Below are 26,588 nucleotides of genomic sequence, written 5' to 3' on the forward strand. Positions count from 1 at the left end.
TCAGTAAGATATCGGAGGGTATTGTGAGTAGACAAACCATTCCACTAGCCCTGCATTGGTTGACATGACTGTCCAGTGGCTCAATGCTATAGATAATGGCAGATTTTTTGGTGTACTATTTTTTGATTTTAGTGCAGAATTTGATTCAGTGGATCATTAAATAATTTTGACAAAAATGATTACATTCTGGTTTAAGGAGGCAGCACTGAATCGGGTAAAGTCATATCTAACTGACAGGAAACAGTCCACCTATATCAATGGGTCATTTTCTTCCCCTCATGCTTTAAACTGTGGAATACCGCAGGGCAGCTGCCTTGGACCACTTCTTTACTTAATATATACCAAAGACCTTTCTTATGCCTTATCTGAAACTCAAGCTACTATATTTGCAGATGATACTACAAATTATACAGCAAGACAATCGGTACAATAGGTACAGCAAACTCTACAAGTAGATCTGGGAAATATCAGGGAGTGGGTTTGCCGGAACAAACGTGTTTTGAACACCAAGAAAACCAAGGTTATGTTGGTCTGTTTCCCCAGGAAGAATTAAGTATGGGGGAGTACAAACTGAGGCATAAATAGGCAAAAACCAAACTACTAGGGATGCAGCTAGACAACTGCTTATCATGGTCATCTCAAATAACTAACGTATGTAAAAATATATATATTAAAACTGCATGCATGATCAGAAGGATAGCTAAATATTTACCGGGAAAGATTCTTAAGCAAATAACCCAAGTATGAATCGGAAGTCACGTGAACTACTCTTCTGTGGTCTGGGGAAATGCATCAGCAAGTGAAATTAGGAGGCTGCCAATTGCACAGAACAAAGCAGCAAAGATTGTTTTAAGGTGGATATATGGTTCTTCTGTTGTAGTCATGCAAAATGCGCTTGGTTGGTCATCAATCAACAAGATAATTGAAAAAAAACATGCTTATTTTATTTCACAATGTATACCATTTATAACGGCCCAACTCCATTCACAACAATATTCAGTTAGTAAGAGACATACATTCAATAAATACTAAGAATAGGTTGTCCACCATCTATGTGCTTTCCAGACAGAAAAGAGAAGCAGGCAAAATAACATTTAGATTCAGAGCAATAAAGAAATTGAATAATTTATCTCAGTAAACCAGAAGCCTTTCAACATTTAAATTCAAACAATACTTTAGAACCATTTAAATATAATAAATTGGAAGGTTGTGCAGGACCATGGTAGATGAAGGAATCAAACTGTTAAGAGTATTTATCTGGTCAAAATGCCAGTGTATTATGTCTGTTTGTAACAGTGTGTTTTATGTGAAAATGTGATCGTATTATAAATTGTACTTTAATGTTTAAGGACTCTTGGAAGATTAGTCCAAATGAGGACTAAAAGAGATCCTAATAAAATCGAATCAAATCAAATAAAAATGTCTGCCTTTAACGTCACCGCCTGTTCTTCAGACGAATAAAGACTTCATGTACCCTGGTTTGGTTGCAATACAGACATCACTTTTCCTTCCCTCCAGTCGGAGACACTATTATTATCCCTTCCCTTTCCTAGAGCAGTGCGGCCTTCAACAGAGGTCACATATAGAAAGCGTCGCCCATCCTGCCAAAACCATTTACACTGTCCTTTGTCACTTGAACACTTCCGTCTCTTTTCTCCTCTTTGCTGGCTCAATGCCAGACCTTTCAACAGAGAGCCTACCTGTTTACTAATCAGGGCTGGCTACTAAAGAGGGTAACAGTGGGGAAGGGCTACACGCAGCCCGAGGTTACACTGTGATTTCATTACACAGTAAACACTTGGCTGCCATTGAGGCTTGAGCACTCTGCATGTCAAGGTGTTTTCCTGTAGACCTCCGCAAATCAAACAGAACAAGGCAATTCATTAAAATCCATATTAAAGTAAAACTGTGAGTCTGTCTGTCTGTCTGTCTCTTTCAACTAAGCAGGGTTATGCAAACAGTATGTCTCTGGATAATTAATAGTGTGCACAGTATGTTTGTGTGGTCCTGTGTGCATTATGGTATGCAGGTTGCTCATCCACAGTTTATTTTCTGTGTAACTTCTACAATGCTGTTCTTTGCATGATCGAGAAAATATTGCTAAACGGTATTGGCCTAGAATTTCATTATCAGTGCATTGAGTGTATCCTTAGCCATATTCAATCACAATTACACTGAACAAAAATATGAACGCAACATGCAACAATTTCAAATACTTTACTGAGCTACAGTTCATAGAAGGAAATCAGTACATTTAAATAAATTCATTAGGCCCTAATCTATGGATTCCGCTTGACTGGGAATACAGATACAGTTGAAGTCGGAAGTTTACATACACCTTAGCCAAACACATTTAAACTCAGTTTTTCACAAATCCTGACATTTAATCTAAGTAAAAAAAATATGTTTTAGGTCAGTTAGGATCACCACTTTATTTTAAGAATGTGAAATGTCAGAAAAAAAGTGATGTGAAGTGAAAAAAATGATTTATTTCAGGTTTTATTTCTTTCATCACATTCCCAGTGGGTCAGAAGTTTACATACACTCAATTAGCATTTGGTAGCATTGCCTTTAAATTGTTTAACTTGGGTCAAATGTTTCGGGTAGCCTTCCACAAGCTTCCCACAATAAGTTGGGTGAATTTTGGCCAGTTCCTCCTGACAGAGCTGGTGTAACTGAGTCAGGTTTGTAGGCGTCATTGCTCGCACACGCTTTTTCAGTTCTGCACACAAATTTTCTATAGAATTGAGGTCAGGGCTTTGTGATGGCCCCTCCAATACCTTGACTTTGTTGTCCTTAAGCCATTTTGCCACAACTTTAGAAGTATGCTTTCGGTCATTGTCCATTTGGAAGACCCATTTGCGACCAAGCTTTAACTGACTGATGTCTTGAGATGTTGCTTCAATATATCCACATACCTCACGATGTCATCTATTTTTGTGAAGTGCACCAGTCCCTCCTACAGAAAAGCACCCCCACAACATGATGCTGCCACCCCCGTGCTTCACAGTTGGGATGTGTTCTTCAGCTTGCAAGTCTCCCCCTTTTTCCTCCAAACATAATGGCCATTATGGCCAAACAGTTATATTTTTGTTTCTTCAGACTAGTGGACATTTCTCCAAAAAGTACAATCTTTGTCCCCATGTGCAGTTGCAAACCATAGTCTAGCTTTTTTATGGCGGTTTTGGAGCAGTTGCCTCTTCCTTGCTGAGCGGCCTTTCAGGTTATGTTGATATAGGACTCGTTTTACTGTGGATAGAGATACCTCTGTACCTGTTTCCTCCAGCATCTTCACAAGGTCCTTTCCTGTTGTTCTGGGATTGATTTGCACTTTTCACACCAAAGTACGTTCATCTCTAGGAGACAGAACACGTCTCCCACCTGAGCGGTATGACGGCTGCGTGATCCCATGGTGTTTATACTTGCGTACTATTGTTTGTACAGATGAACATGGTACCTTCAGGCGTATGGAAATTGCTCCCAAGGATGAAGCAGACTTGTGGAGGACTACAATTTTTTTTCTGAGTTCTTGGCTGATTTCTTTAGATTTTCCCATGATGTCAAGCAAAGAGGTACTGAGTTTGAAGGTAGGCCTTGAAATACATCCACAGGTACACCTCCAATTGACTCAAACGATGTCAATTAGCCTATTGAATACTTCTAAAGCCATGACATCATTTTCTGGAATTTTCCAAGCTGTTTAAAGGCACAGTCAACTTAGTGTATGTAAACCTCTGACCCACTGGAAATGTGATACAGTGAATTTTAGGTTAAACAATCTGTCTGTAAACAACTGTAAACAATTGTAGGAAAAATGACTTGTGTCTTGCACAAAGTAGATGTCCTAACCGCCAACAAGAAATTTGTGGAGTGGTTGAAAAATGAGTTTTAATGACTCCAACCTAAGTGTATGTAAACTTCCGACTTCAACAGTATGCATATGTTGGTCACAGATACCTTAAAAAAAGATAGGAGAGTAGATCAGAAAACCAGTGACCCCCATTTGCCTCATTTATCTCCTTCGCATAGAGTTGATCAGGCTGTTGATTGTGGGCTGTGGAATGTTGTCCCGCTCCTTTTCATTGGCTGTGCGAAGTTTCTGGAAATTGGCGGGAACTGGAACACGCCGTTGTACACGTCAATCCAGAGCATCCCAAACATGCTCAATGGGTGACATCTCTGGTGAATATGCAGGCCATGGAAGAACTGGGACATTTTCAGCTTCCACAAATTTTGTACATACTATTGCAACATGGGGCTGTGCATTATCATGCTGAATCATGAGGTGATGGCGGTGGATGAATGGCATAACAATGGGCCTCAGGATCTCGTCACAGAATCTCTGTATTCAAATTGCCATCGATAAAATGCAATTGTGTCCGCTTTCCGTAGCTTATGCCTGCCCATACCATAACCCCACCACCACCATGGGGCATTCTGTTCAGAACGTTGACATCAGCAAACCGCTCGCCCACAAAACACCATACACACGGTCTGCCATCTGCCCGGTACAGTTGAAGCCGGAATTCATCAGTGAAGAGCACACTTCTCTAGCGTGCCAGTGGCCATCGAAGGTGAGCATTTGCCCACTGAAGTCAGTTACGACCCCGAACTGCAGTCAGGTCAAGACCCTGGGTGAGGACGACGAGCACACAGATGAGCTTACCTGAGACGGTTTCTGACAGTTTGTGCAAAAATTATTTGGTTGTGCAAATCCACAGTTTCATCAGCTGTCTGAGTGGCTGGTCTCAGACAATCCCGCAGGTGAAGAAGCCAGATGTAAAGGTACTGGGCTGGTGTGGTTACACGTGGTCTGCGGTTGAGAGGCCAGTTGGACGTACTGACAAATTCTCTAAAACGACATTGCTTATGGTAGAGAAATTAACATTACATTATCTGGCAACATTCCTGCAGTCAGCATGCCAATTGCACACTCCCTCAAACCTTGAGATATCTGAGGCATTGTGTTGTGTGACAAAACTGCTAATTTTAGAGTGGCCATTTTTGGGGGCCCCAGCACAAGGTGCACCTGTGTAATGATCATGCTGCTAAATCAGCTTCTTGATATGCCACACCTGTCAAGTGTATGAATTATCTTGGCGAAGGAGAAATGCTCACTAACAGGGATGTAAACAAATTTGTGCACAACATCTGAGAGAAATAAGCTTTTTTGTGTGTATGGAACATTTCTGGGATGTTTTATTTCAGCTCATGAAACATGGTTCAACACTTTACATTAGGGCTGCCCAACCCTCTTCCTGGAGATCTACCATCCTGTGGATTTTCAGTCCAATTCTAATTCAACACACCTTCTTCTACTAATTAGCTGCTCAACAAGACCTTAACGAGCTGAATCAAACTGCTAAATTAGGGTTGGACTGAACATTTACAGGACAGTAGATCTCCAGGGAGCAGCCCTGCTTTACATGTTGTGTTTATATTTTTGTTTAGTATTGTAACCTGTTTTTTTTTGGCTATAAACCATAAATAGTTTTAACATGGAACAAATGTTAAATGCTTGGCAGAGTTTCTTATCTCTTCTGCATAAGCGACTTGTCCATTCAGTGGAAAATGCATGGACTTTATATGACACCTTTTTCCATTACAGTGAACAGAACACAGAGGACTTAGTCTCATTCCCCTGTCCCAGTTAGTCTCTGAAGCTCTACACTATGAGTACCACATAGTCTAAATGGATCAACTCCAAATCCATGGCCCTCAGGGACCGGAATAACAGATAAGGGAAAATGTATCCCGGTGAGATAGCACTTTGATATGAACTGTGAAATCAAGCGAGCTGGCTACCTTCCATTCCGTAAACAATGATGCACTTCGTTAAAAAGCAGAGAAATCAGGCTTGAACCATATTCCCCTTGAGAGACTGATAAATATTGCAGTGTGCAAGGCCCTGGAGGGATAGGAACCTAATTAGCTTAAAGGCTTGTGATAATTTGATTGTGAGCAATGAGGCATGTAGGAGAAAACAAACATGAACACGTTTTAGAACGCGTTTTCCCTTTGATATTCTGTGGTTTGAAATACATGTAATCATGATAGGCCATGATAACCAGGTTACCACTACAAATGTATATCTCTCTCTACCGCAACTCTCTGACGGCCTAGTATGAACTCTAAAAATAGGCCGCCACTATCTAACTCTCTGGTGTCAAACGTATAACAAAGATCTCTTTGAACAGGGCTGACATGACAACACCTTGCACTTCTCTGTACAACATGTTTATTTCATTTCGAGATGGGAATAAAGAGCATATCTAATAATAACACAGATATACAGTGTCAGTTAATAAAAGTACGGTAGGAACATGACATCTACGTACTGACAAGCTACGGGAGAACCTCAAACCAAAAAGGTTGATGGTTTGTCTGTTTGTTGTCAATATCAAGTTATTCCTCGTTGCCCTAACAAATCTGAAAGTGCTCTTACTACCAAGTAAGTACAACATCTGACATATATTATACAGTATGAGCCATTTACTTCAGTGTTGAACATATTGTTGTGGCAACCCCGAGTCGTTTACATATCCATTAACTTCTCACATTAGACCTAATACAAGAAAATGTCAGTCACACAAGCCTGTTGCTCTATATATCTGGTGGATTTCCTACGGGGTTTCACACAAATCAGACCTCATTATAAAGTTTAACATATGTGAACTAGAAGCTGGCAGTCATTCTTGCACCAGAATGTGTGTGTACATTTTTGCCAGTCATTCTTGCATACCATGTGTGTGTGTGTGTGTGACTAATTATTGGTGTTTGCCCTGGCAACTGTCCACCCACACACACACAATAGTCAGGCAATAGTCCGTGTGTATATGGAGACTGGAGAGGTGCTGGGGGAGAAAAGTAGTTTAATATGTCAGCCAACTTCATCAGACAGGGGACCTCATTAGACCCATGCTGACAGACACCTAACATGTCCAGGACAAGCGCGATCTCTGTTTCACTAGTGACACTTTTCAGGCTTATATCCTCGAGTTGAGTGTTTCTAGGGAGATAGTCATAGTCCCCAAATCTAGAACAAAATCAAGAAAGCGTACAGTATTATAGAGGGCCCTTATTGCATGGAACTTCCTTCCATCTCATATTGGTCAAATAAACAGCAAACCTGGTTTCAAAAAACATATAAAGCAACACCTCACGGTACAACGCCTCTCCCCTATTTGACCTAGATAGTTTGTGTATTGCATTGACATGTAGTCTACTTGTGCCTTTAAAACAAAAATGATGTAGTTCTGTCCTTGAGCTGTTCTTGTCTATTGATGTTCTGCATTTTGTAATGTTTCATTTTTTGTGTGGACCCCAGGAAGTGTAGCTGCTGCTTTTGCAACAGCTAATGGGGATCCTAATAAAATACCAAAATACCAAGGTCTAAGCACTAAGACTGGGAGCACTTGGAAGTTATAGGCCTGCCTTAAAGGGATAGTTCACCCAGATTACAAAATAGCACATTGGTTTCCTTACCTTGAAAGCAGTCTATGGACAAGGTATGACAGCAATCCATGCTTTGGTTTTATTTCCCTGGCTCTTTTTCCAAATTGAAATGTTTAAGCATTTGTGGAACAAATCACATTTAAGTCATGGGACTGATATTACAATGTTTCATGTCCAAATCATCCGAAAGTCTCTAAAATACTAAATCAAATAAAAAAGCTAATCAAAGTCACTTATAGATGATGTGAATATGATGCGCAAAAAAATTGATTTTTGGGGGATTTGAATGATTTCCCATGACTTAAACTGGATTTGTGCCACAAATGCATTTTGGAAACTGTGCCAGGGAAACTAAACCAAAGCATGGATTGTTGTCATATCTAGCCATCACACTTTGAACAGAATCTATTGCAGCAAACATAAAAAAATACACTTCCCCCAATACATTTCTTTCCAGGCTAAGGAAACCAATAGGTCATTTTGTTATTTGGGCGAACTATCCCTTTAACCATCAATTCAAGGAAGGATCTGCTATGGTGGCAGATGTAAACGAAGATACAGTAATATGCTGCTGTTGTATGCTATAAGGTTTGTTTAGGCGATATTACACAGAACTAATTTGGGCCCTTGACTTGACACAGGGTGCTATTAAGGATCTTAGTGCTGCCACTCATTGCCATGTTTCTATCGTTCCATCCCGCTTCCTCTCTGTCAGGGCAAAACAGACAGAACACAGATAACATCTGCAGAGGTTTAGCAGGAGACGGCGGGCTTCCATTAATTTGCCCTGCACTGCAGACTGCAACTAGGACTCTTGGGGGGAAATGCCTACTTGAAACAAAAGACAGCTGCAGACGTCTGGAGGGTCAAAACTCGTGACGCACAGAGCATGTCTAAAAAGGGTAGCTATCACACTTTGAACCGAATCTATTGCAGCAAATATTCAAAAATACACTTCTCTCACACGCTATAACGTTAGAGGCAGTTGTGAACATTGTAAATTGTTTCTACCGAGTTGCAAGGGTGTGGGTCTGGCCACAAACACATGCATGTGCTGATCTCAGAATATTCCTTAAATGCAAAGTCTGAGATATTTACGATTTAAGACTCAAAATCCCAACTATAACTGAGACATGGAAAAGACACAGATATGCAATCTCATTATGCACACACAATTGCACTATAATGACACCTTTCACTGACATTTGACTAAAATACCCATTACCTAATAATACAGGATTATTATCATAGACTTTAATATTTGGCTTAGATAAATTGCTTTACTAAAATTAAAATACTTTTAAAACTATTTTTACAAACTAAGTTATTTATTTCACACTTAAAGTAACACTAATACCCCATACCCTACCTATACCTGTATTTCATAATAGCCTAATACAGGTTTCATAACCTAAATATCACTTTTTTTTTAAAATAATTTTGATTTCACAATCAAATTGTTAACACCTCTGAAAACATTATCTGCGTGTTAATTTGAAATTATTCAATTGTTCAGCCTTAACCCATACTGAAACGCGAATTAAAAAATTTAGTTCTTGTCGAATCGCACCAATCCCAGACGAATTTGGTTGATCCATCCCCTAAATCTATAGTTTTGTGGAATTATCAAAATAAATACAACTGTAGAAAAAAAAACAGCAAATACGACAGAGTTCATATCGTTAACTTCAGAATATCTATAAATGCACGCGCTACACAAAAACATATGTTTTTTTTCTAATCAAGTAGACTGGTACGGATGGAGGGCGACTTACATCGTTGATTACGACGCTTTCCTTTATACATAGTCATTCTGTACGGGTCCAGTTTTGCGAGATGAAAACCCCTTTGAAACAACGTCGATGGCACAAGAATGTCAGCCTCATCCAACCTGGTATATGCCTTGAAATAAATCTGCCTTTTCAGAGGAGAATTGAAACCACTTCTTGAGTAAGGGCCATACCAATCGCAGCATTCAGAGAGGGGGGTTTCTTCGTTTTAGAATCATGCCAGTAGCCTATGGCTGGCCCATCATCAATTTTGGGATGCTCTCTCGAATGAATTATTTGAGGACGGATATCCAGTTAGCCTAGCAGGCAGCACACACGACGATTTACTCAAACCACGATAAGCCTTGGGGTTAATTATTCAAACCCCCTTCATTCTTCTGCAACAGCAGTTACTTGATTCGTGGATTTTCAATACTGAAAGAAGTCCTCATATAATTCTGCATAGATGTACAGTGCCTAAAGAAAGTATTCATACCCCTTGACTTATTCCATATTTTGTTGTGTTACAGCCTGAATTCAAAATGGGATTAAATTGCTTTTTTTTCTCTCACATATCTACATACAATACCCCACAATGACAAAGTGAAAACATGTTTTTAGAAATGTTTGCACATTTATTGAAAATGAAATACAGAAATATCTAATTTACATAAGTATTCACACCTCTGAGTCAATACATGTTAGAATCACCCTTGGTAGCGATTACAGCTGTGAGTCTTTCTGGGTTAGTCTCTAAGAGCTTCATACACCTGGATTGTACAATATTTGGACATTATTGTTTTCAAAATTATTCAAGTTCTATCAAGTTGCTTGTTGATCATTGCTAAACAGCCATTTTCAACTCTTGCCATAGTTTAGATTTTCAAGCTGATTTAAGTCAGAACTGTATCTAGGCCACTCAGGAACATTCAATGTCGTATTGCAATCAGGATGCATGTTTTGGAATATTACTCTGTAACTGATTTAAAATCACCATTGGCCTCATGGTGAAATCCCTAAGCGGTTTCCTTCCTCTCCAGCAACTGAGTAAAGAAGGATGCCTGTATTCTTGTAGTGACTGGGTGTATACATCACTATACTCATAGGGATATTCAATATCTGCTTTTTTATTTGTGCTCATCTACCAATAGGCGCCCTTCTTTGCAAGGCATTGGGCTCCTGAGTGGCGCAGTGGTCTAAAGCACTGCATCTCAGTGCTAGAGGTGTCACTACATACACCCTGGTTTGAATCCAGGCTGTATCACAACTGACCGTGATTGGGAGTCCCATAGGGCAGTACCCAATTGGCCGTGCGTTGTCCGAGTTTGGCCAGTGTAGGCTGTCATTGTAAATAAGAATTTGTTCTTAACTGACTTGCCTAGTTAAATAAAGGTTACATAACCTCCCTGGTTATTGTGGTTGAATCTGTGTTTGAACTTCACTGAGGGACCTTACAGATAATTGTATGTGTGGGGTACAGAGATGAGGTAGTCATTTAAAAATCATGATGAACACTATTATTGCACACAGAGTCCATGCAACTTATGCGACTTGTTAAGCACATTTCTACTCCTGAATATATTTAGGCTTGCCATAACAAAGGGGTTGAATACTTATTGACTCAAGACATGTCAGGTTTACATTTTTAATGAATCTGTAAACATTTCATAAATCATAAATCCACTTTAACATTATGGGGTATTGTATGTAGGCCAGTGACCAAAGAAATCTAAATTGAATTCATTTTAAATTCAGTCTGTAACACAATAAAATGTTTAAAAAAATAAAGGAATGTGAATACTTTCTGAAGCCACTGGAATTAAATGTGGATATATTATGAACAATTACTGTCGCTATTATTAATGATAAATAGTAACTCATCCAGTCTACTACATTATTCTCCCACTGGAGACCAAAAGCATCTGTCTACAAGGCGTGCTCCTTGGCTATTAGGGGTAACCCACTGCAGTAGGCTGATTGTGTTTCTTTCACACCCAGATGCATAACCAATTGCCCAACTGCAGCCCAATCCCACTTCTGACACCAACGTAGTAAATTCCTAAGGGTGAGGTACATCAACTCAGACGAATGCTCTTGTGAGGGGCATCCACAATGTGTTATTGTGCCAATACAATTAACTCACTCAACAAAAACTGTATTTTATTTACCAATAACAAGGTTTCCAGCCAACATTTTTATGCGAGTAAAGTACATGTCGGATAAAAAAAAGCCACTACAGCCCTGATGGAAACAGAATATTTTTCGGTATACAGTCAGGTCCATAAGTATCTGGACAGTGACACAATTTGCATCATTTTGGCTCTGTACGCTGCCACAATGGATTTGAAAGGAAACAAACAAGATGTGCTTTAATTGTAGACTTTCATCTTTAATTTAAGGGTTTTGTCAAAGTTATTGTATGAACCGTGTAGGAATTTCAACCACTTTTATACATGGCCCCTCAATTTTAGGGGCTCAAAAGTAATTGGGCAAACTATCATAATCATAAATTAAATTGAGAGTTTTAATACTTGGTTGCAAATCCTTTGCAGTCAATGACTGCCTGAAGTCTGGAACCCACAGTCATCACCAGATGCTGGGTTTCTTCCGTGGTGATGCTCTGCCATGCCTTTACTGTAGCTGTCTTCAGTACCTGCTTGTTTTTGGGGCATTTTACCTTCAGTTTTGCCTTCAGCAAGTGAAATGCATGCTCAATTGGATTCAGGTCAGCTGATTGACTTGGCCTTTGCAGAACATTCCACTTCTTTGCCTTAAAAAGTATTGCATTGCGTTAGAAGTATGCTTCGGGCCATTGTCCATCTGCACTGTGAAGCGCAGTCCAATGAGTTTTGAAGCATTTGGCTGAATCTGAGCAGATAATATAGCCCTAAACACTTCAGAATTCATCCTGCTGCTTTTCTCAGCAGTCTCATCATCAATAAATACAAGGGAACCAGTTCCATTGGCAGCCATACATTCCCAAGCCATAACGCTACCTCCACCATGCTTCACAGAGGAGGTGGTATGCTTCGGATGAAGTCTGGTGAAGTCTTCTCTTAATTGTTGACTTCTGTCATCCACCACAGTTTTCCGTGGTCTTCCGGGCCTTTTGGTGTTCCTGAGCTCACCTGTGCATTATTTCTTTTTAAGAATGTACCAATAGTTGATTTAGCCACACCTAATGTTTTTGCTACCTCTCTCATAAGGTTGTTTAGATTTTTCAGCCTAATGATGGCTTGCTTCACTGGCAGTGACAGCTCTTTGGACTTACTTATATACTGAGGGTTAACAGTAACAGAATCCAAGCACAAATGCCACACCTGAAATCAACTCTAGACCTTTTATCTGCTCATTTGTAAATTAACTAATGAGGGAATAACATACACCTGGCCATGGAACAGTTGAGCAGCAATTGTCCAAGGACTTTTGGTCTCTAATTAAAAAGCAGGGGACCAAATATAAAAAGTGCTGTAATTCCTACACCGTTCACCCGATTTGGATGTAAGTACCCTGAAATTACAGCTGAAAGTCTGCACTTTCAGTGCAGACTTATGATGTGGTTGACAGCTAAAACAATAATAACTTGGTCAATGTCCAAATATTTATGGCCATGAGTGTACTTTCCAAATGTTGACAAAACAAAATACACTCGACAATGCGTGTTCTTTTTGTGGCAGTAAAATGAAAACGCTTTCAGTGGAAACGCTTTCATGCACAAATATTGATTTAATAATCATCAAGTCGAAGTAAACGTGGAGACACCGGATGACATGTTGTGTTGTCTGCCGACAACGACTCGTCGGGAAAGCGTGCAGTTGAATAGGCTACAGATGAAATACGTTATTATGAAAATCACAGGGTGGTGAAAGGTGGTGAGCTTTATGCGCGTTTCCAATAAATATTTTGGTAACATGATCGATGCTTGGCTGCCGTTTGACAAATAAAAATAATATCGCTCTTTTGTCCGTAATAATCTCATCATGTAGGCTATATGTGCGTCTAGCCAACAGAGCGCACGAGCCAATGCCAGTTTGCACACCTGCTATATATAACGAAACATTTTGGATGAGCAAACGATCAGTAGAGTTGAAAATACAATGGAAACCCATTTAACATGTGTTTTTATTCGGTACATGTGCACTACCTCATCACGCACATCCCTTTATCTGCAATAAATCAAATTGATTGAAACATGTTTTGTGGGAAAATGCGCATATTGTTTTTTCGCGGATTTTAGACTACTCGCATGAAAATCTGTCGCCAATTGGATGGAAACCTAGCTATAGACAGGGTCGCTACAAAATTCAATCATGCACCACCTCTGGGTAGGCATATACTTGAGGACATTTTTATCAGGCTATAAAGGGGATTGGGTTGCTAAGGAGACAAAGCAGTAGGGGATCAGTATGTTGATATTGTGCTATTTATTCAGCTATTGTGCAGTGTCTCTATGCGGGTGGAATTACAATTTTGGGGGGGCCTGTAAAGAATTATGCAGTGAAGATGAACAATATAAAATCCAATTGCATTGTATGGAAATAGCTAGAAGCCCATCAATATTCCACAGCTCTGTGTCTACAGCTCTCCTCTAAAATGATAAATCACACCTGTTTATTTTTTCTTCTCAAATGGAAGGAGGATGAATTCCCACGAAATGGATTCAATGTAAATTCTGCACATAATGGATATTCAGAATTTTTATTTGCCATTTTTTCACATAGCACTATGCATTTAGCCTACCTACAGCTTACAAATCTACACAGTCAATCAGTGTTCCCCTCTGTATAAAAAACAATCAACAAACTGACGAACGCTTTAATCAGTGTGCCTTCCTTGAGGCAAGGGTTAAAAACATAATGAAACGTTTCACTGGCAAGCCATCATTCATTCCTTTCCTGTGGGGCCCTCTACTGGTCTTAAGGGATTGTTGCAAGGTATCATATTATTGAGAGCATCATGATAATCCATGCAACGTATAGTTTATATCTTATATTTTCCCGTTGAAAAGAGTCTCTTGGAGTAAAATGTGTGTGTTAGAATACAAACGCTAGTCTTTCAATGTACCCACCAAGATTTTTCCTCAACTGAAAATCAAAAGGAATAGAATATATACGCTTTTGATTATAGCTCTGAGATTAATATATTCAGGAATCTTCTTGATGTAGACCTACCTTTGATCTAGAACTTCACTATCTCAAGCCACAAACTTGATCTGGAGGAAAAGTTATTTTTAGATTACCAACTGTGCCATCTTTTGCCATTTGCAAATAAATAAAAAAAATGTATACCATTCAGAGTTCATGTGCACCATGTGTGTTATTCTCCACTATGATTAACTGACGTTACAGACAAGGCTTGCTATTGTCAAATGACACTCATTGGAACAGAGATACAGCAATTTGTCCACAGGATAGAATATCTACATGGTGGTTTTTCCAGCTGGTAATACCATCCAATATCATTAACCTTTGGTGCATAACTTCTAATAGCTCATTAGAGGAACTTACTGTACTGCACGATGTGTTGCGCAATAGTTTCAGACACAAACACACACACGCACTCTGCTTTATAACTCAGTTTTGATGACAAGCACAAACTAATTTCCTGCATTGAAACCTCATTTGGAGGAACATTTTGATCGTCAATCAAATTTGCATTAGAAGCACTACACTGCTACAGTTTGCAATAGAACAGGTGCTCTCGTCTAGGCTAAGCATCTGTTACATTTAATGCAATGAAAAATACAAATTGAGAGAACTCAACTCATCCATGAAAACCAGGTCTGCACAAAAGCATGGGCAATTTGGGGACAGAATCCTGCAAATGATCGAGAACAGTATAAACCATAACTTTTTCTATGGGATAGTGTTAGGTCTATTTGTATTAATTACCCCATATCCTTGGTCTATTTTAATTTTACATGAAGATTCACAGTGCTTCCGGAGCCTGAGATGGGAGTGAGCATCCCCTAGTGGCGAGCTGAGCAACAGCAGTAGCGGCTGCAGCTCACATACTCTTGAGTGTACAAATATATTGTCCTAATTTTGAGTTGCACCCCCCTTTGCCCTCAGAATAGCGTCAATTTGTCAGCACATGGACACTACAAGGTGTTGAAAGCGTTCCATAGGGATGCTGGCCAATTTTGACTCCGATGCTTCCCACAGTTGTGTCAAGTTGGCTGTATGTCATTTGGCTGGTGGACCATTCTTGATACACATGGGTAAGTGTTGAGCGTCAAAAACCCAGTAGTGTTACAGTTCTTGACACACTCAAACCTGTGCACCTGGCACTTGGCACCTGCTACCGTACCCCATTTAAAGGCACTTAAATATTTTGTCTTGCCCGTTCACCCTCTGAATGGCACACATACACAATCCATGTCTCAATTGTCTCAAGGCTTAAAAAAATATATTTTTTAAAACTGGCTCCTCCCCTTCATCTACACTGAGTGGATGTACAAAACATTAGGAACACCTACTCTTTCCATGACATAGACTGACCAGGTAAATCCAGGTGAAAGCTATGATCCATTATTGATGTCACATGTTAAATCCACCTCCATAATATTAAGTTGCACCCCCTTTCGCCCTCATAACATCCTCAATTCGTCAGGGCATGGCCTCTACAAAGTGTCGAAAGGGTTCCACAGGAATGCTGGCCCATGTTAATTCCAATGCTTTCCACATTGGTGTCAATTTGGCTGGTAGTGGATCTCTACTCCGAATAGCTCGTTCCATCTCATCTCACAGATGCTCACTTGGATTGAGATCGGGGGACTGGGCAGGCCACCGCAGTAAGCTGAATTCACTGTCATGTTCATGGAACCATTCAGGAACAATCCTAGCCTTGTGGCTGCTGAAAAAATCTATTCGCAGATGGATACACTGCTGCCATGAAGGGATTCACCTGATTGGCAATGATGTTCAGCTATCCTGTGGCATTTAAACTTTGCTCGACTTTTATCAAGGGGCTCAACTGTTGATGTGGGGCCTACCTTTGATCTTCATTATCTCAGGCCACAAACTTGATCTGGATGAAAAGTAATTTTTATATGACCAACTGTGCCATCTTTTGTATTTTGCCAAATTTGGTGAAAATGTATACCATTCAGAGTTCATGTGCACCATGTGATGTCTGCTATTCTCCACTATGATTCACTGACGTTACAGACAAGGCTTGCTGTTGTCAAATGACACTCACTGGAACAGAGATACAGAAATCCATTTGTCCACAGGATAGAATGTCTACAAGGTGGTTTTTTCAGCTGGTAAAACCATCCAATATCATTAACCTTTGGCGCATAACTTCTAATAGCTCATTAGAGGAACTTACTCTACTGCACGATGTGTTGCGCAATAGTTTCAGACACAAACACACACATGCACACACTCGGCTTTGTAACTCAACTTTGATGACAAGTACAAACTAATTTCCTGCATTGCAACCCCGTTTAGAGGAAAGTTTTGATCGGCAATCAAATTTGCATTAGAAGCACCACACTGCTACAGTTTGCAATAGAACAGGTGCTCTCGTCTAGGCTAAGCATCTGTTACATTTAATGCAATGAAAAAGGCAAATTGAGAGAACTCAACTCAGTCATGAAAACCAGGTCTGAACAAAAAAAATGGGCAATTTGGGGACAGAATCCTGCAAATGATTGAGAATAGTATAAACCATTACTTTTTCAATGGGATACTGTCCTTGGTCTATTTTAATTTGACACGAAGAGTCATAGTGCTTCCAGAGCCTGAGATGGGAATGAGCATCCCCTAGTGGCGAAATGAGAAACAGCAGCAGTGGTAGCAGCTCACATACTGTTGAGTGTACAACTATATTGCATTAATATTGAGTTGCACCCCTTTTTGCCATCAGAACAATGTCAATTTGTCAGCACATGGACACTACAAGGTGTTGAAAGCGTTCCACAGGGATGCTGGCCCATGTTGACTCTGATGCTTCCCACAGTTGTGTCAAGTTAGCTGTATGTCTGTACTTTGGGTGGTGGACCATTCTTGATACACATGGGAAAGTGTTGAGCGTGACAAACCCAGCAGCGTTGCAGTTCTTGACACACTCAAACCTGTGCACCTGGCACCTACTACCATACCCCATTTAAAGGCACTTAAATATTTTGTCTTGCCCATTCATCCTCTGAATGGCACACATACACAATCCACGTCTCAATTGTCTCAAGGCTTAAAATCAAATCAAATCAAATTTTATTTGTCACATACACATGGTTAGCAGATGTTAATGTGAGTGTAGCGAAATGCTTGTGCTTCCAGTTCCGACAATGCAGTAATAACCAACGAGTAATCTAACTTTAATAATTCCACAACTACTACCTTATACACACAAGTGTAAAGGGATAAAGAATATGTACATAAAGATATGAATGAGTGATGGTACAGAACGGCATAGGCAAGATGCAGTAGATGGTATCGAGTACAGTATATACATATGAGATGAATAATGTAGGGTATGTAAACATAAAAGTGGCATAGTTTAAAGTGGCTAGTGATACATGTATTACATTAAGATGGCAAGATGCAGTAGATGATATAGAATACAGTATATACATATACATATGAGATGAGTAATGTATGGTATGTAAACATTATATTAAGTGGCATTGTTTAAAGTGGCTAGTGATACATATTTTACATCAATTTCCATCCATTTCCATTATTAAAGTGAGTTGGAGTTGAGTCAGTATGTTGGCAGCAGCCACTCAATGTTAGTGGTGGCTGTTTAACAGTCTGATGGCCTTGAGATAGAAGCTGTTTTTCAGTCTCTCGGGCCGTGCTTTGATGCACCTGTACTGACCTCGCCTTCTGGATGATAGTGAGGTGAACAGGCAGTGGCTTGCGTGGTTGTTGTCCTTGATGATCTTTATGGCCTTCCTGTGACATCGGGTGGTGTAGGTGTCCTGGAGGGCAGGTAGTTTGCCCCCGGTGATGCGTTGTGCAGACCTCACTACCCTCTGGAGAGCCTTACGGTATTGGGCGGAGCAGTTGCCGTACCAGGCGGTGATACAGCCCGACAGGATGCTCTCGATTGTGCATCTGTAGAAGTTTGTGAGTGCTTTTGGTGACAAGCCGAATTTCTTCAGCCTCCTGAGGTTGAAGAGGCGCTGCTGCGCCTTCTTCACAACGCTGTCTGTGTGGGTGGACCAATTCAGTTTGTCCGTGATGTGTACGCCGAGGAACTTAAAACTTACTACCCTCTCCACTACTGTCCCGTCGATGTGGATAGGGGGTGCTCCCTCTGCTGTTTCCTGAAGTCAACAATCATCTCCTTTGTTTTGTTGACATTGAGTGTGAGGTTACTTTCCTGACACCACACTCCGAGGGCCCTCACCTCCTCCCTGTAGGCCGTCTCGTCGTTGTTGGTAATCAAGCCTACCACTGTAGTGTCGTCCGCAAACTTGATGATTGAGTTGGAGGCGTGCATGGCCACGCTTCCGTGGGTGAACAGGGAGTACAGGAGAGGGCTCAGAACGCACCCTTGTGGGGCCCCAGTGTTGAGGATCAGCGGGGTGGAGATGTTGTTACCTACCCTCACCACCTGGGGGCGGCCCGTCAGGAAGTCCAGTACCCAGTTGCACAGGGCGGGGTCGAGATCCAGGGTCTCGAGCTTGATGACGAGTTTGGAGGGTACTATGGTGTTAAATGCTGAGCTGTAGTCGATGAACAGCATTCTCACATAGGTATTCCTCTTGTCCAGATGGGTTAGGACAGTGTGCAGTGTGGTTGCGATTGCGTTGTCTGTGGACCTATTGGGGCATTAAGCAAAATGGAGTGTGTCTTGGGTGTCAGGTAGGGTGGAGGTGATATGGTCCTTGACTAGTCTCTCAAAGCACTTAATGATGACGGAAGTGAGTGCTACAGGGCGATAGTCATTTAGCTCAGTTACCTTAGCTTTCTTGGGAACAGGAACAATGGTGGCCCTCTTGAAGCATGTGGTAACAGCAGACTGGGGTAAGGATTGATTGAATATGTTCTTAAACACACCAGCCAGCTGGTCTGTGCATGCTCTGAGGACGCGGCTGGGGATGCCGTCTGGGCCTGCAGCCTTGCAAGGGTTAACACGTTTAAATGTTTTTCTCACGTTGGCTGCAGTGAAGGAGAGTCTGCGGGTTTTGGTAGCGGGCCGTGTCAGTGGCACTGTATTGTCCTCAAAGCAAGCAAAGAAGTTATTTAGTCTGTCTAGGAGCAAGACATCCTGGTCCGCGACGGGGCTGGTTTTCTTTTTGTAATCCGTGATTGACTGTAGACCCTGCCACATACCTCTTGTGTCTGAGCCGTTGAATTGCAACTCTACTTTGTCTCTATATTGACACTTAGCTTGTTTGATTGCCTTCCGGAGGGGAAAAAAAAAGCTACACTGTTTGTATTCGGTCATGTTTCCGGTCACCTTGCCCTGTTTAAAAGCAATGGTTTGCGCTTTCAGTTTCGCATGAATGCTGCCATAAATCCACGGTTTCTTGTTTGGGAATGTTTTAATAGTTGCAGTGGGTATGACATCGCCGATGCACTTTCTAATGAACTAGCTTACCGAATCAGCGTATTCGTCAATGTTGTTGTTGGACGCAATGCGGAACATATCCCAATCCACGTGATTGGAAGCAGTCTTGAAAAATCCTTATTTAACCTGTTTCCTTCCCTTCATCTACGCTGATTGATGTGGATTGCCATCAATAAGGGATCTTGGCTTTCACTTGGATTCACCTGGTCAGTCTATGTCATGGAAAGAGCAGGTTTTCCTAATGTTTTGAACAGTCAAGTGTACAGTACATGACTGGATTTAATCACATCCTCCATTGTCTTGTCTCCCCAGTTAACATATCGCAAATTATTTAAATGTTTTGATGACAGCCTACACAGTACCATGTCACCCTACCATAACCTTCAACTCAAGTTCTTAATCAACCATGCATCCATAAATATAGTAATATTGGTATTGTCTATTTCTAGTTTTATACTGTATCGAGAATAGTATAAACCATTACCATGAGTTTTCTACAGCAAAACACATCAAACATTGAACTCTATAGAAACTGTCTTGAAAAAGAGACAAATAATTTCCTATTCTTGTCACAAAGATCTGTAAGCAAACATTTCCTTCTATATTCTTCTCTCTCACTCTTTCCTCTCCTCCATTTTTCTCTCTCCGTCTGTCAGGGGCAGCAGAGTGCAAAGCATTACATTAAGAAATATTCAAGCAATATTCTAATGTTGCCGATTGCTATTCAGACAGGCATTAGAAACTGACTAATCTAATATGCCTCAGACTCTATCACTCTCACAGTCACTCATCGAGCCAGCAGAGATAATACAAACCACACAGGCCAGCGGGGTTAGAGAAACCTGCCCCACGCAACATAATGTCTCCTCAAAATAATGGAGCTTCTAATGGCAGACGCAGCACCCGTCAAATGATATTTGGAGAGACAGCGAGAGAGAGAAATAAAGAGAAACATTTAGGAAAAAAAAGAAAATTGTGGGCACATTGCATGTTTTCTTCCTCTCTTTTAATTGTCTTCACGCTTCCCACCCTCCCTCATCCCATCCACCCCACTAATCTTTGCATTCATCATGTAATATAGTTAATGATGAAAAGGCTATTATCTCCTGATGTTCCATTGTGGAGAGCTGCTTCTCAGCGTAATGGCGGCCAGTTTGAAATTAATACAGCATGGATGATGGATGTTGTTGGATAGAGCTTCTCTCAGATTGGCAGCTTAATATTTCCTAATGAGGGATTGGAATGAGTGAAATGGGTTTCAAATAAGGGTCACAACCAGGTATGAAGGGGCAAAAGAAGCAGAGGTATTGGTTGGTTGTGAGTTTGAATCCCATCATCATCTTTGTGGCATGGACTTGTTTGACCCAATTGTCAATAGTTTTATGGACCCTGAAAAGACTTAGATATGGAGCTACCACATATTTAGCCCCTGGGAGTCATGGCATCTTACACAATGGTCACTGGTAATACAGTATTACAGTTCTGAGGGCCTTTTTTTTTTAGATAGGCCTAAACACACCAAATGTGGCACAGAGGTAGATTCATGTAGTTTTTAGTTTGCAGACGACACAACAGTAGTATACCTGATTACCAACAATGATGAGACAGCCTACAGGGAGGAGGTGAGGGCCCTGGGAGTGTTTTGCCAGGAAAACAACATCTCACTCAACGTCAACAAAACAAAGGTGCTGATCGAGCACCCCCCTATCCACATCGACTGGACCGCAGTGGAGAAGGTGGAAAGATTCAAGTTTCTCGGCATACACATCACTGACAAACTGAAATGGTCCACCCACACAGACAGTGTGGTGAAGAAGGCGTAAGAGCGCCTCTTCAACCTCGGGAGGAAAATTTGGTTTGGCACCTTAAACCCTCACAAACTTTTACAGATGCATAATTGATAGCATTCTGTCCGGCTGTATCACGCCTGGTATGGCAACTGCACCGCCCGCAACCGCAGAGCTCTCCAGAGGGTGTTGCGGTCTGCCAACGTATCACCGGGAGCAAACTACCTGCCCTCCAGGACACCAACAGCACCCGATGCCACAGGAAGGCAAACAAGATCATCAAGGACAACAACCACCCAAGCCACTGCCTGTTCACCCCGCTATCATCCAGAGGGCGAGGTCAGTACAGGTACATCAAAGCTTGGACCGAAACACTGAAAAACAGCTTCTATCTCAAGGTCATCAGACTGTTAATAGTCATCACTAGCACCATAGAGGCTGCTGTCCTATATTCATAGACTTGACATCACTGGACACCTTAATTAATAATGGAACACTAGTCACTTTAATAATATTTACATATTTTGCATTACTCATATCATATGTCTATACTGTATTCAATTCTACTGTATTTTAGTCTATGCTGCTCCGACATTGCTCGTCCAAATATTTATATCTTCTTAATCCCATTCTTTTACTTTAGATGTGTGTGTATTGTTGTGAAATTGTTAGATATTACTTGTTAGATATTACTGCACAGTTGGAGCTAGAAACACAAGCATTTCGATACACCCACAATAACATCTGCGAAACATGTGTTTGTGACCAATAACATTTGATTTGATTTGATGTACCCCGAAAAGATTTAGAAATGGAGGTACCACTGCTTTGGCCCATGGGGGGCTGTGGCAGCTGTCTAACAAAATGCCTTGGACCCCTAATTAGGCTAGATGGAATTCTGTATGTTATAGTTTAGAGACCGTTCTGTACCTCTTTATGTCGTATATCAACCAATGTCTGCCATTGGTTGATATACGGCATAAAATGCATGGTGTCAGGTCAGGTCCAAGGCCATGAGTTCCTTTAGCTTATTAGCCACTAGTAAATTAGCTGGTTAGTTCAATTGCTTTTGATACTGTACTCATCTCTTTTGGAGGGTGTATATTTTGCCTGTGTTTGCCTCCACTGACCCAATAATTATTATTTTAAATTATGATTTTGGAGGACCCTTAGGGCAGGCGTCTCCAACCTTTTCTAGCATGAGAGATATTTTAAGAAAAAATTACATTTTGTACTTTTTTTTTATAGCATTCAAATAGGCACATTCTTCTCTTCCCCGCATCCTTGGTGTACAAGAGATATGTTTTCTGTCTGGGATATACCTGGTAAAATAATGGCTGATAAACAACTCTAATTCTATTTTCCTGAATTCTGTTTTCTCTGTTAAATTTTTCCTGGTTTGGGATTTGTTTCTGTTTTGTATTGTCAATATTACAATTATTCAAAGAGAAACAATGAAAATGGATGTTCTGAGTCCATGTCAAGGATTAAATCACACGAGAAGAAACACGGTAAAATGTTTGAGTGTAATTCCTGTATAATTGCGCATCTGGCAAGAGAGGAATGTACCACGGAGGGAAAAAGAGAGGAACAAGAGGTTGAAGAGAATGAGAGAGTCTGAATCTTTTGAAGATGGAGGAAAGAGGAGGAGGTGTGTCGAAGAAGGTAGGTGTCAAGTGAAAACATAGTGAACCGTACGCCAGACCGAGTTCTGGAGGTGAAGTGGAAGTGAATGAGGGCGAGTTAAGTGAGGTGGAAGGTGTTGTGAAGAGTTCGGAGCCCGAGCCTGGCATTGTTGGACCTGATAAAGAAGAATCTGGTCCAGTAGGAGTGAAATGTTTGGAAAAAAGTAGATCCTCGCCTTTGGGTGGATCCATTTGTGGTTTCAAGGTGGGTGGGAAAGGAGTTGGGTGGAGTTGAATCAGTGAAGGTAACCTGATGTGGACCCCAGAGGAAGGGGAGGCCCATCCTCCTCAGTGAATGTCATAAAAATCTAAATAGTGAAACATTAAAAAAAGGTATCCTTTGTAGATAAAACTAGACTAAATATATTCACGTCACCAAATTTTGCAATGTAGGTCTACAGTAGCCTCAGCAGCACTCTGTATGGTGTAGCCGGAGGACAACTAGATCCATCCTCTTCTAGGTACTCTGACTTCAATACAAAACCTAGGTGGCTCAAGGTTCTCAACCCCTTCCATAGACTTATAAAAGCTCTTGCTGCATGAACTGACATGTCAACCCAATCAAAGGATCAGAGAATGAATCTAGTACTGAAAGCATAAGTTACCGCTAGTGAGTCCTGCAGTGCATAAAATGTGTTAGCTTAGCCTATTCAAACAACCAGCTCAAACAGAGAGGGATGCTATGTTAGCTACCTGGCTATGGTTATCCAACACTGGAACTCTTCCAAATCAAGGTAAGCTTTTGATTTAATTAATTTATTGCCACTGGGGCCCACCGGTGTAACTGCTAAACTGCTTTCTGAATGTACACTTTACTGCATGTTGTAGCGGGTTTACTAACGTGCTAGTTGTATTAGTTCTAGTTGACTATGACGTGACAATGTAGGCTGTTTGTAGTGGATAGCGGTCATGATATGAAGGTTTGGCTTAGAAAGATTCTTTCACCTGGTAACAGACAGCTGAAGGGAAAAGGTGAGAGGAGGACAATTCGCAAATAGTTGTGAGAAGGAATTATATATACAACGAATTATATATAGAAACTCTTATTTGCAACTGTTGGACTAATGATTACACCCTAGCTCAGCTAGATGCAGGCAAGAGGGTGCAAGGTGGTATTTTAAATGTGTCACTGTCTGTCATCTTGATTACTCAAAATTCTCTCGACCTGTCCACCTACGTCGTAAACTTTCATTCAAAGGCTAGTTTGTAACAACCAAATGATGGGTACAGGGATAATTTCAGTATCATGTAGTAGCCTAAACCTACCGATGTTACATTAAGCTGAGTGAATGGAATATGAATAACAGCCATCCAATATGCTGCAATAGAAATAAGGCCATGCTCATAATTTAAAAAAATAAATAATCCTCCCTCATCTTAAAGGGCACCGACCACCGCTGGTGATATTTGTTTGTGTTTACTCTGCCCAGAGGGAGCGGGCACTCCATGTCACGCAACTTGGGTCAAGATCTGTTTATTGCTTTGTGCTCAGGAATAGGGCACGATTGAAAGGAGTGATGATATGGGCTAGAGCGAATTGTGGAGGCGGAGCAATTGAAGTTGAAGATTCCTGTTTTTTTTTTGTGATGCACGCTGTTTGGTGCTACGCAGACCCCCACTGTCAGGCCTTTTGAGTTTTGAGTCAAAGTATCAGAGTATTTACCAGACAAAGTCATGATAGAATATATCAGTTATCTTGTGAGAGCTTTTGAGCCGAACCCACTGCAGTGTTTCAAATGCAACCTTTCCGGTCAGTGTGTCACAGGAGAGAGATTCTAGGTTGAAGTGGCCAGAGTCAGAGTAGTGCAGAAGGTGTCATATGCTGAGGCATTGAAGAAAGTAGAGGAGGATGGGTCAAGGGTGAAGGATACCTAGAAGATCCCTGTGAGTAGTAGATCTGTGCCAGCTTAGAGGGATAGGCCAATGAGTGATACACTGTAAGCTTCAGTAAGGTTAGCTTTTTTAGCTTTCATTTCAATGGTTATCAACTGTATGGCAGAAATGGAACATGAATCACATAAAATAGATGTTGTGGTGGCAGCTGCAGAGAAGTATTTGGGTATACGAGATTTGACTTCAGAAGAGTTACAGGGTGTGTTGAGTTGTGGTGCCCCATCCGTCCAGGCTGTTGGCATGGTGCAGGAGCAGATAGGGTCAAAGCAGTGGAATGAGGTAATGTGTTTTTAATGAGTGTAGGGTCAGTTGGAAGGGTGTTTTTATTATTATATATATAATAAAAAAAGGTGACTACCTCATGAAGTTGGTTGAGAGAATGCCAAGAGGTGCAAAGCTGTCATCAAGGCAAAAGGTGGCTACTTTGAAGAATCTCAAATATAAAATATATTTTGATTTGTTTAACACTTTTTTTTGTGGTTACTACATGATTCCATATGTGTTATTTCATAGTTTTGATGTCTTCGCTATTATTCTACAATGTAGAAAATAGTACAAATAAAGAAAAACCCTTGAAGGTGTGTCCAAAACTTTGACTGGTATTCTATGTCAAATATATAAGTTGAAGACTATGCGACTGCTTGACATTCCCGGGAACTCCTAACCACACATTTTCGTTTGCATGGCATCACCTGTGAAATCTCATGTGAAAAATATCCAAGTGCAACTTAATGTAAAATATCATGGCATGTGAAGTGTTCCAAAACCAAATTTCACAAGTAAAAAATTGCTTTCTTTTTCTCTTTCATGCATGACTTATGATGACACACATGAGCTGGACTTTATCACCATGATGAGCTGGCCCCTCTGCTAAAGATGAGTTATTAGTTATTAACTACATTAGTAGGGGTTATAAAGATATCCTAAAAGTTGACACGTGCAGTGCATTCGGAGAGTATTCAGACCCCTTGACTTTTTCCACATTTTGTTACGTTAGAGCCTTATTCTAAAATGCATTAAAATAAATTGTTCCCTCATCAATCAATACACAATAAGAAAGCAAAAAATGTTTTTGGGAAATGTTTACAAATGTATTACAAATAAAAAACATCACAACCTGTCAGGTTGGATGTGGAACGTCTCTGCACAGCTATTTTCAGGTCTCTCCAGAAATGTTAGATTGGGTTCAAGTTCGGGCTCTGGCTGGCCCACTTAGGGACATTTAGAGACATCCCGAAGCCACTCCTGCATTGTCTTGGCTGTGTGCTTAGGGTTGTTGTCCTGTTGGAAGGTGAACTTTTGCCCCAGTCTGAGGTCCTGAGTGTTCTGGAGCAGGTTTTCATCAAGGATCTCTTTGCACTTTGCTCTGTTCGTCTTTCCCTTGATCCTGACTAGTCTCCCAGTCCCTGCCGCTGAAAAACATCCCCACAGCATGATGCTGCCACCACCATGCTTCCCGGTTGGGATGGTGC

At 40.9% G+C, this 26,588-nt stretch overlaps 1 protein-coding gene across 6 annotated transcripts in view; it reads right to left on the minus strand.

Annotated features, from left to right (window-relative positions):
• The window catches only part of ralylb (RALY RNA binding protein like b), a 155,175-nt gene that overhangs the window by 35,195 nt on the left and 93,392 nt on the right, over positions 1-26,588 (minus strand). Inside the window, exon 1 of one of the 6 annotated variants that reach the window (XM_090199687.1) lies at positions 9,231-9,562. The exons of 4 other annotated variants lie outside the window; for them this stretch is intronic. In XM_090199687.1, the coding sequence (XP_090055813.1) occupies positions 9,231-9,267 (37 nt within the window). In that variant the 5' untranslated portion in view covers positions 9,268-9,562. Of the gene's footprint in view, positions 1-9,230; positions 9,563-26,588 lie in introns of those variants that run through there. One more of the 6 variants, XM_090199686.1, reaches the window with a different exon arrangement.

The sequence above is a fragment of the Oncorhynchus mykiss genome, chromosome 15 (assembly GCF_057628025.1).
Source record: "Oncorhynchus mykiss isolate SJ-2025 chromosome 15, ASM5762802v1, whole genome shotgun sequence".
NCBI classification, from domain to species: domain Eukaryota; kingdom Metazoa; phylum Chordata; class Actinopteri; order Salmoniformes; family Salmonidae; genus Oncorhynchus; species Oncorhynchus mykiss.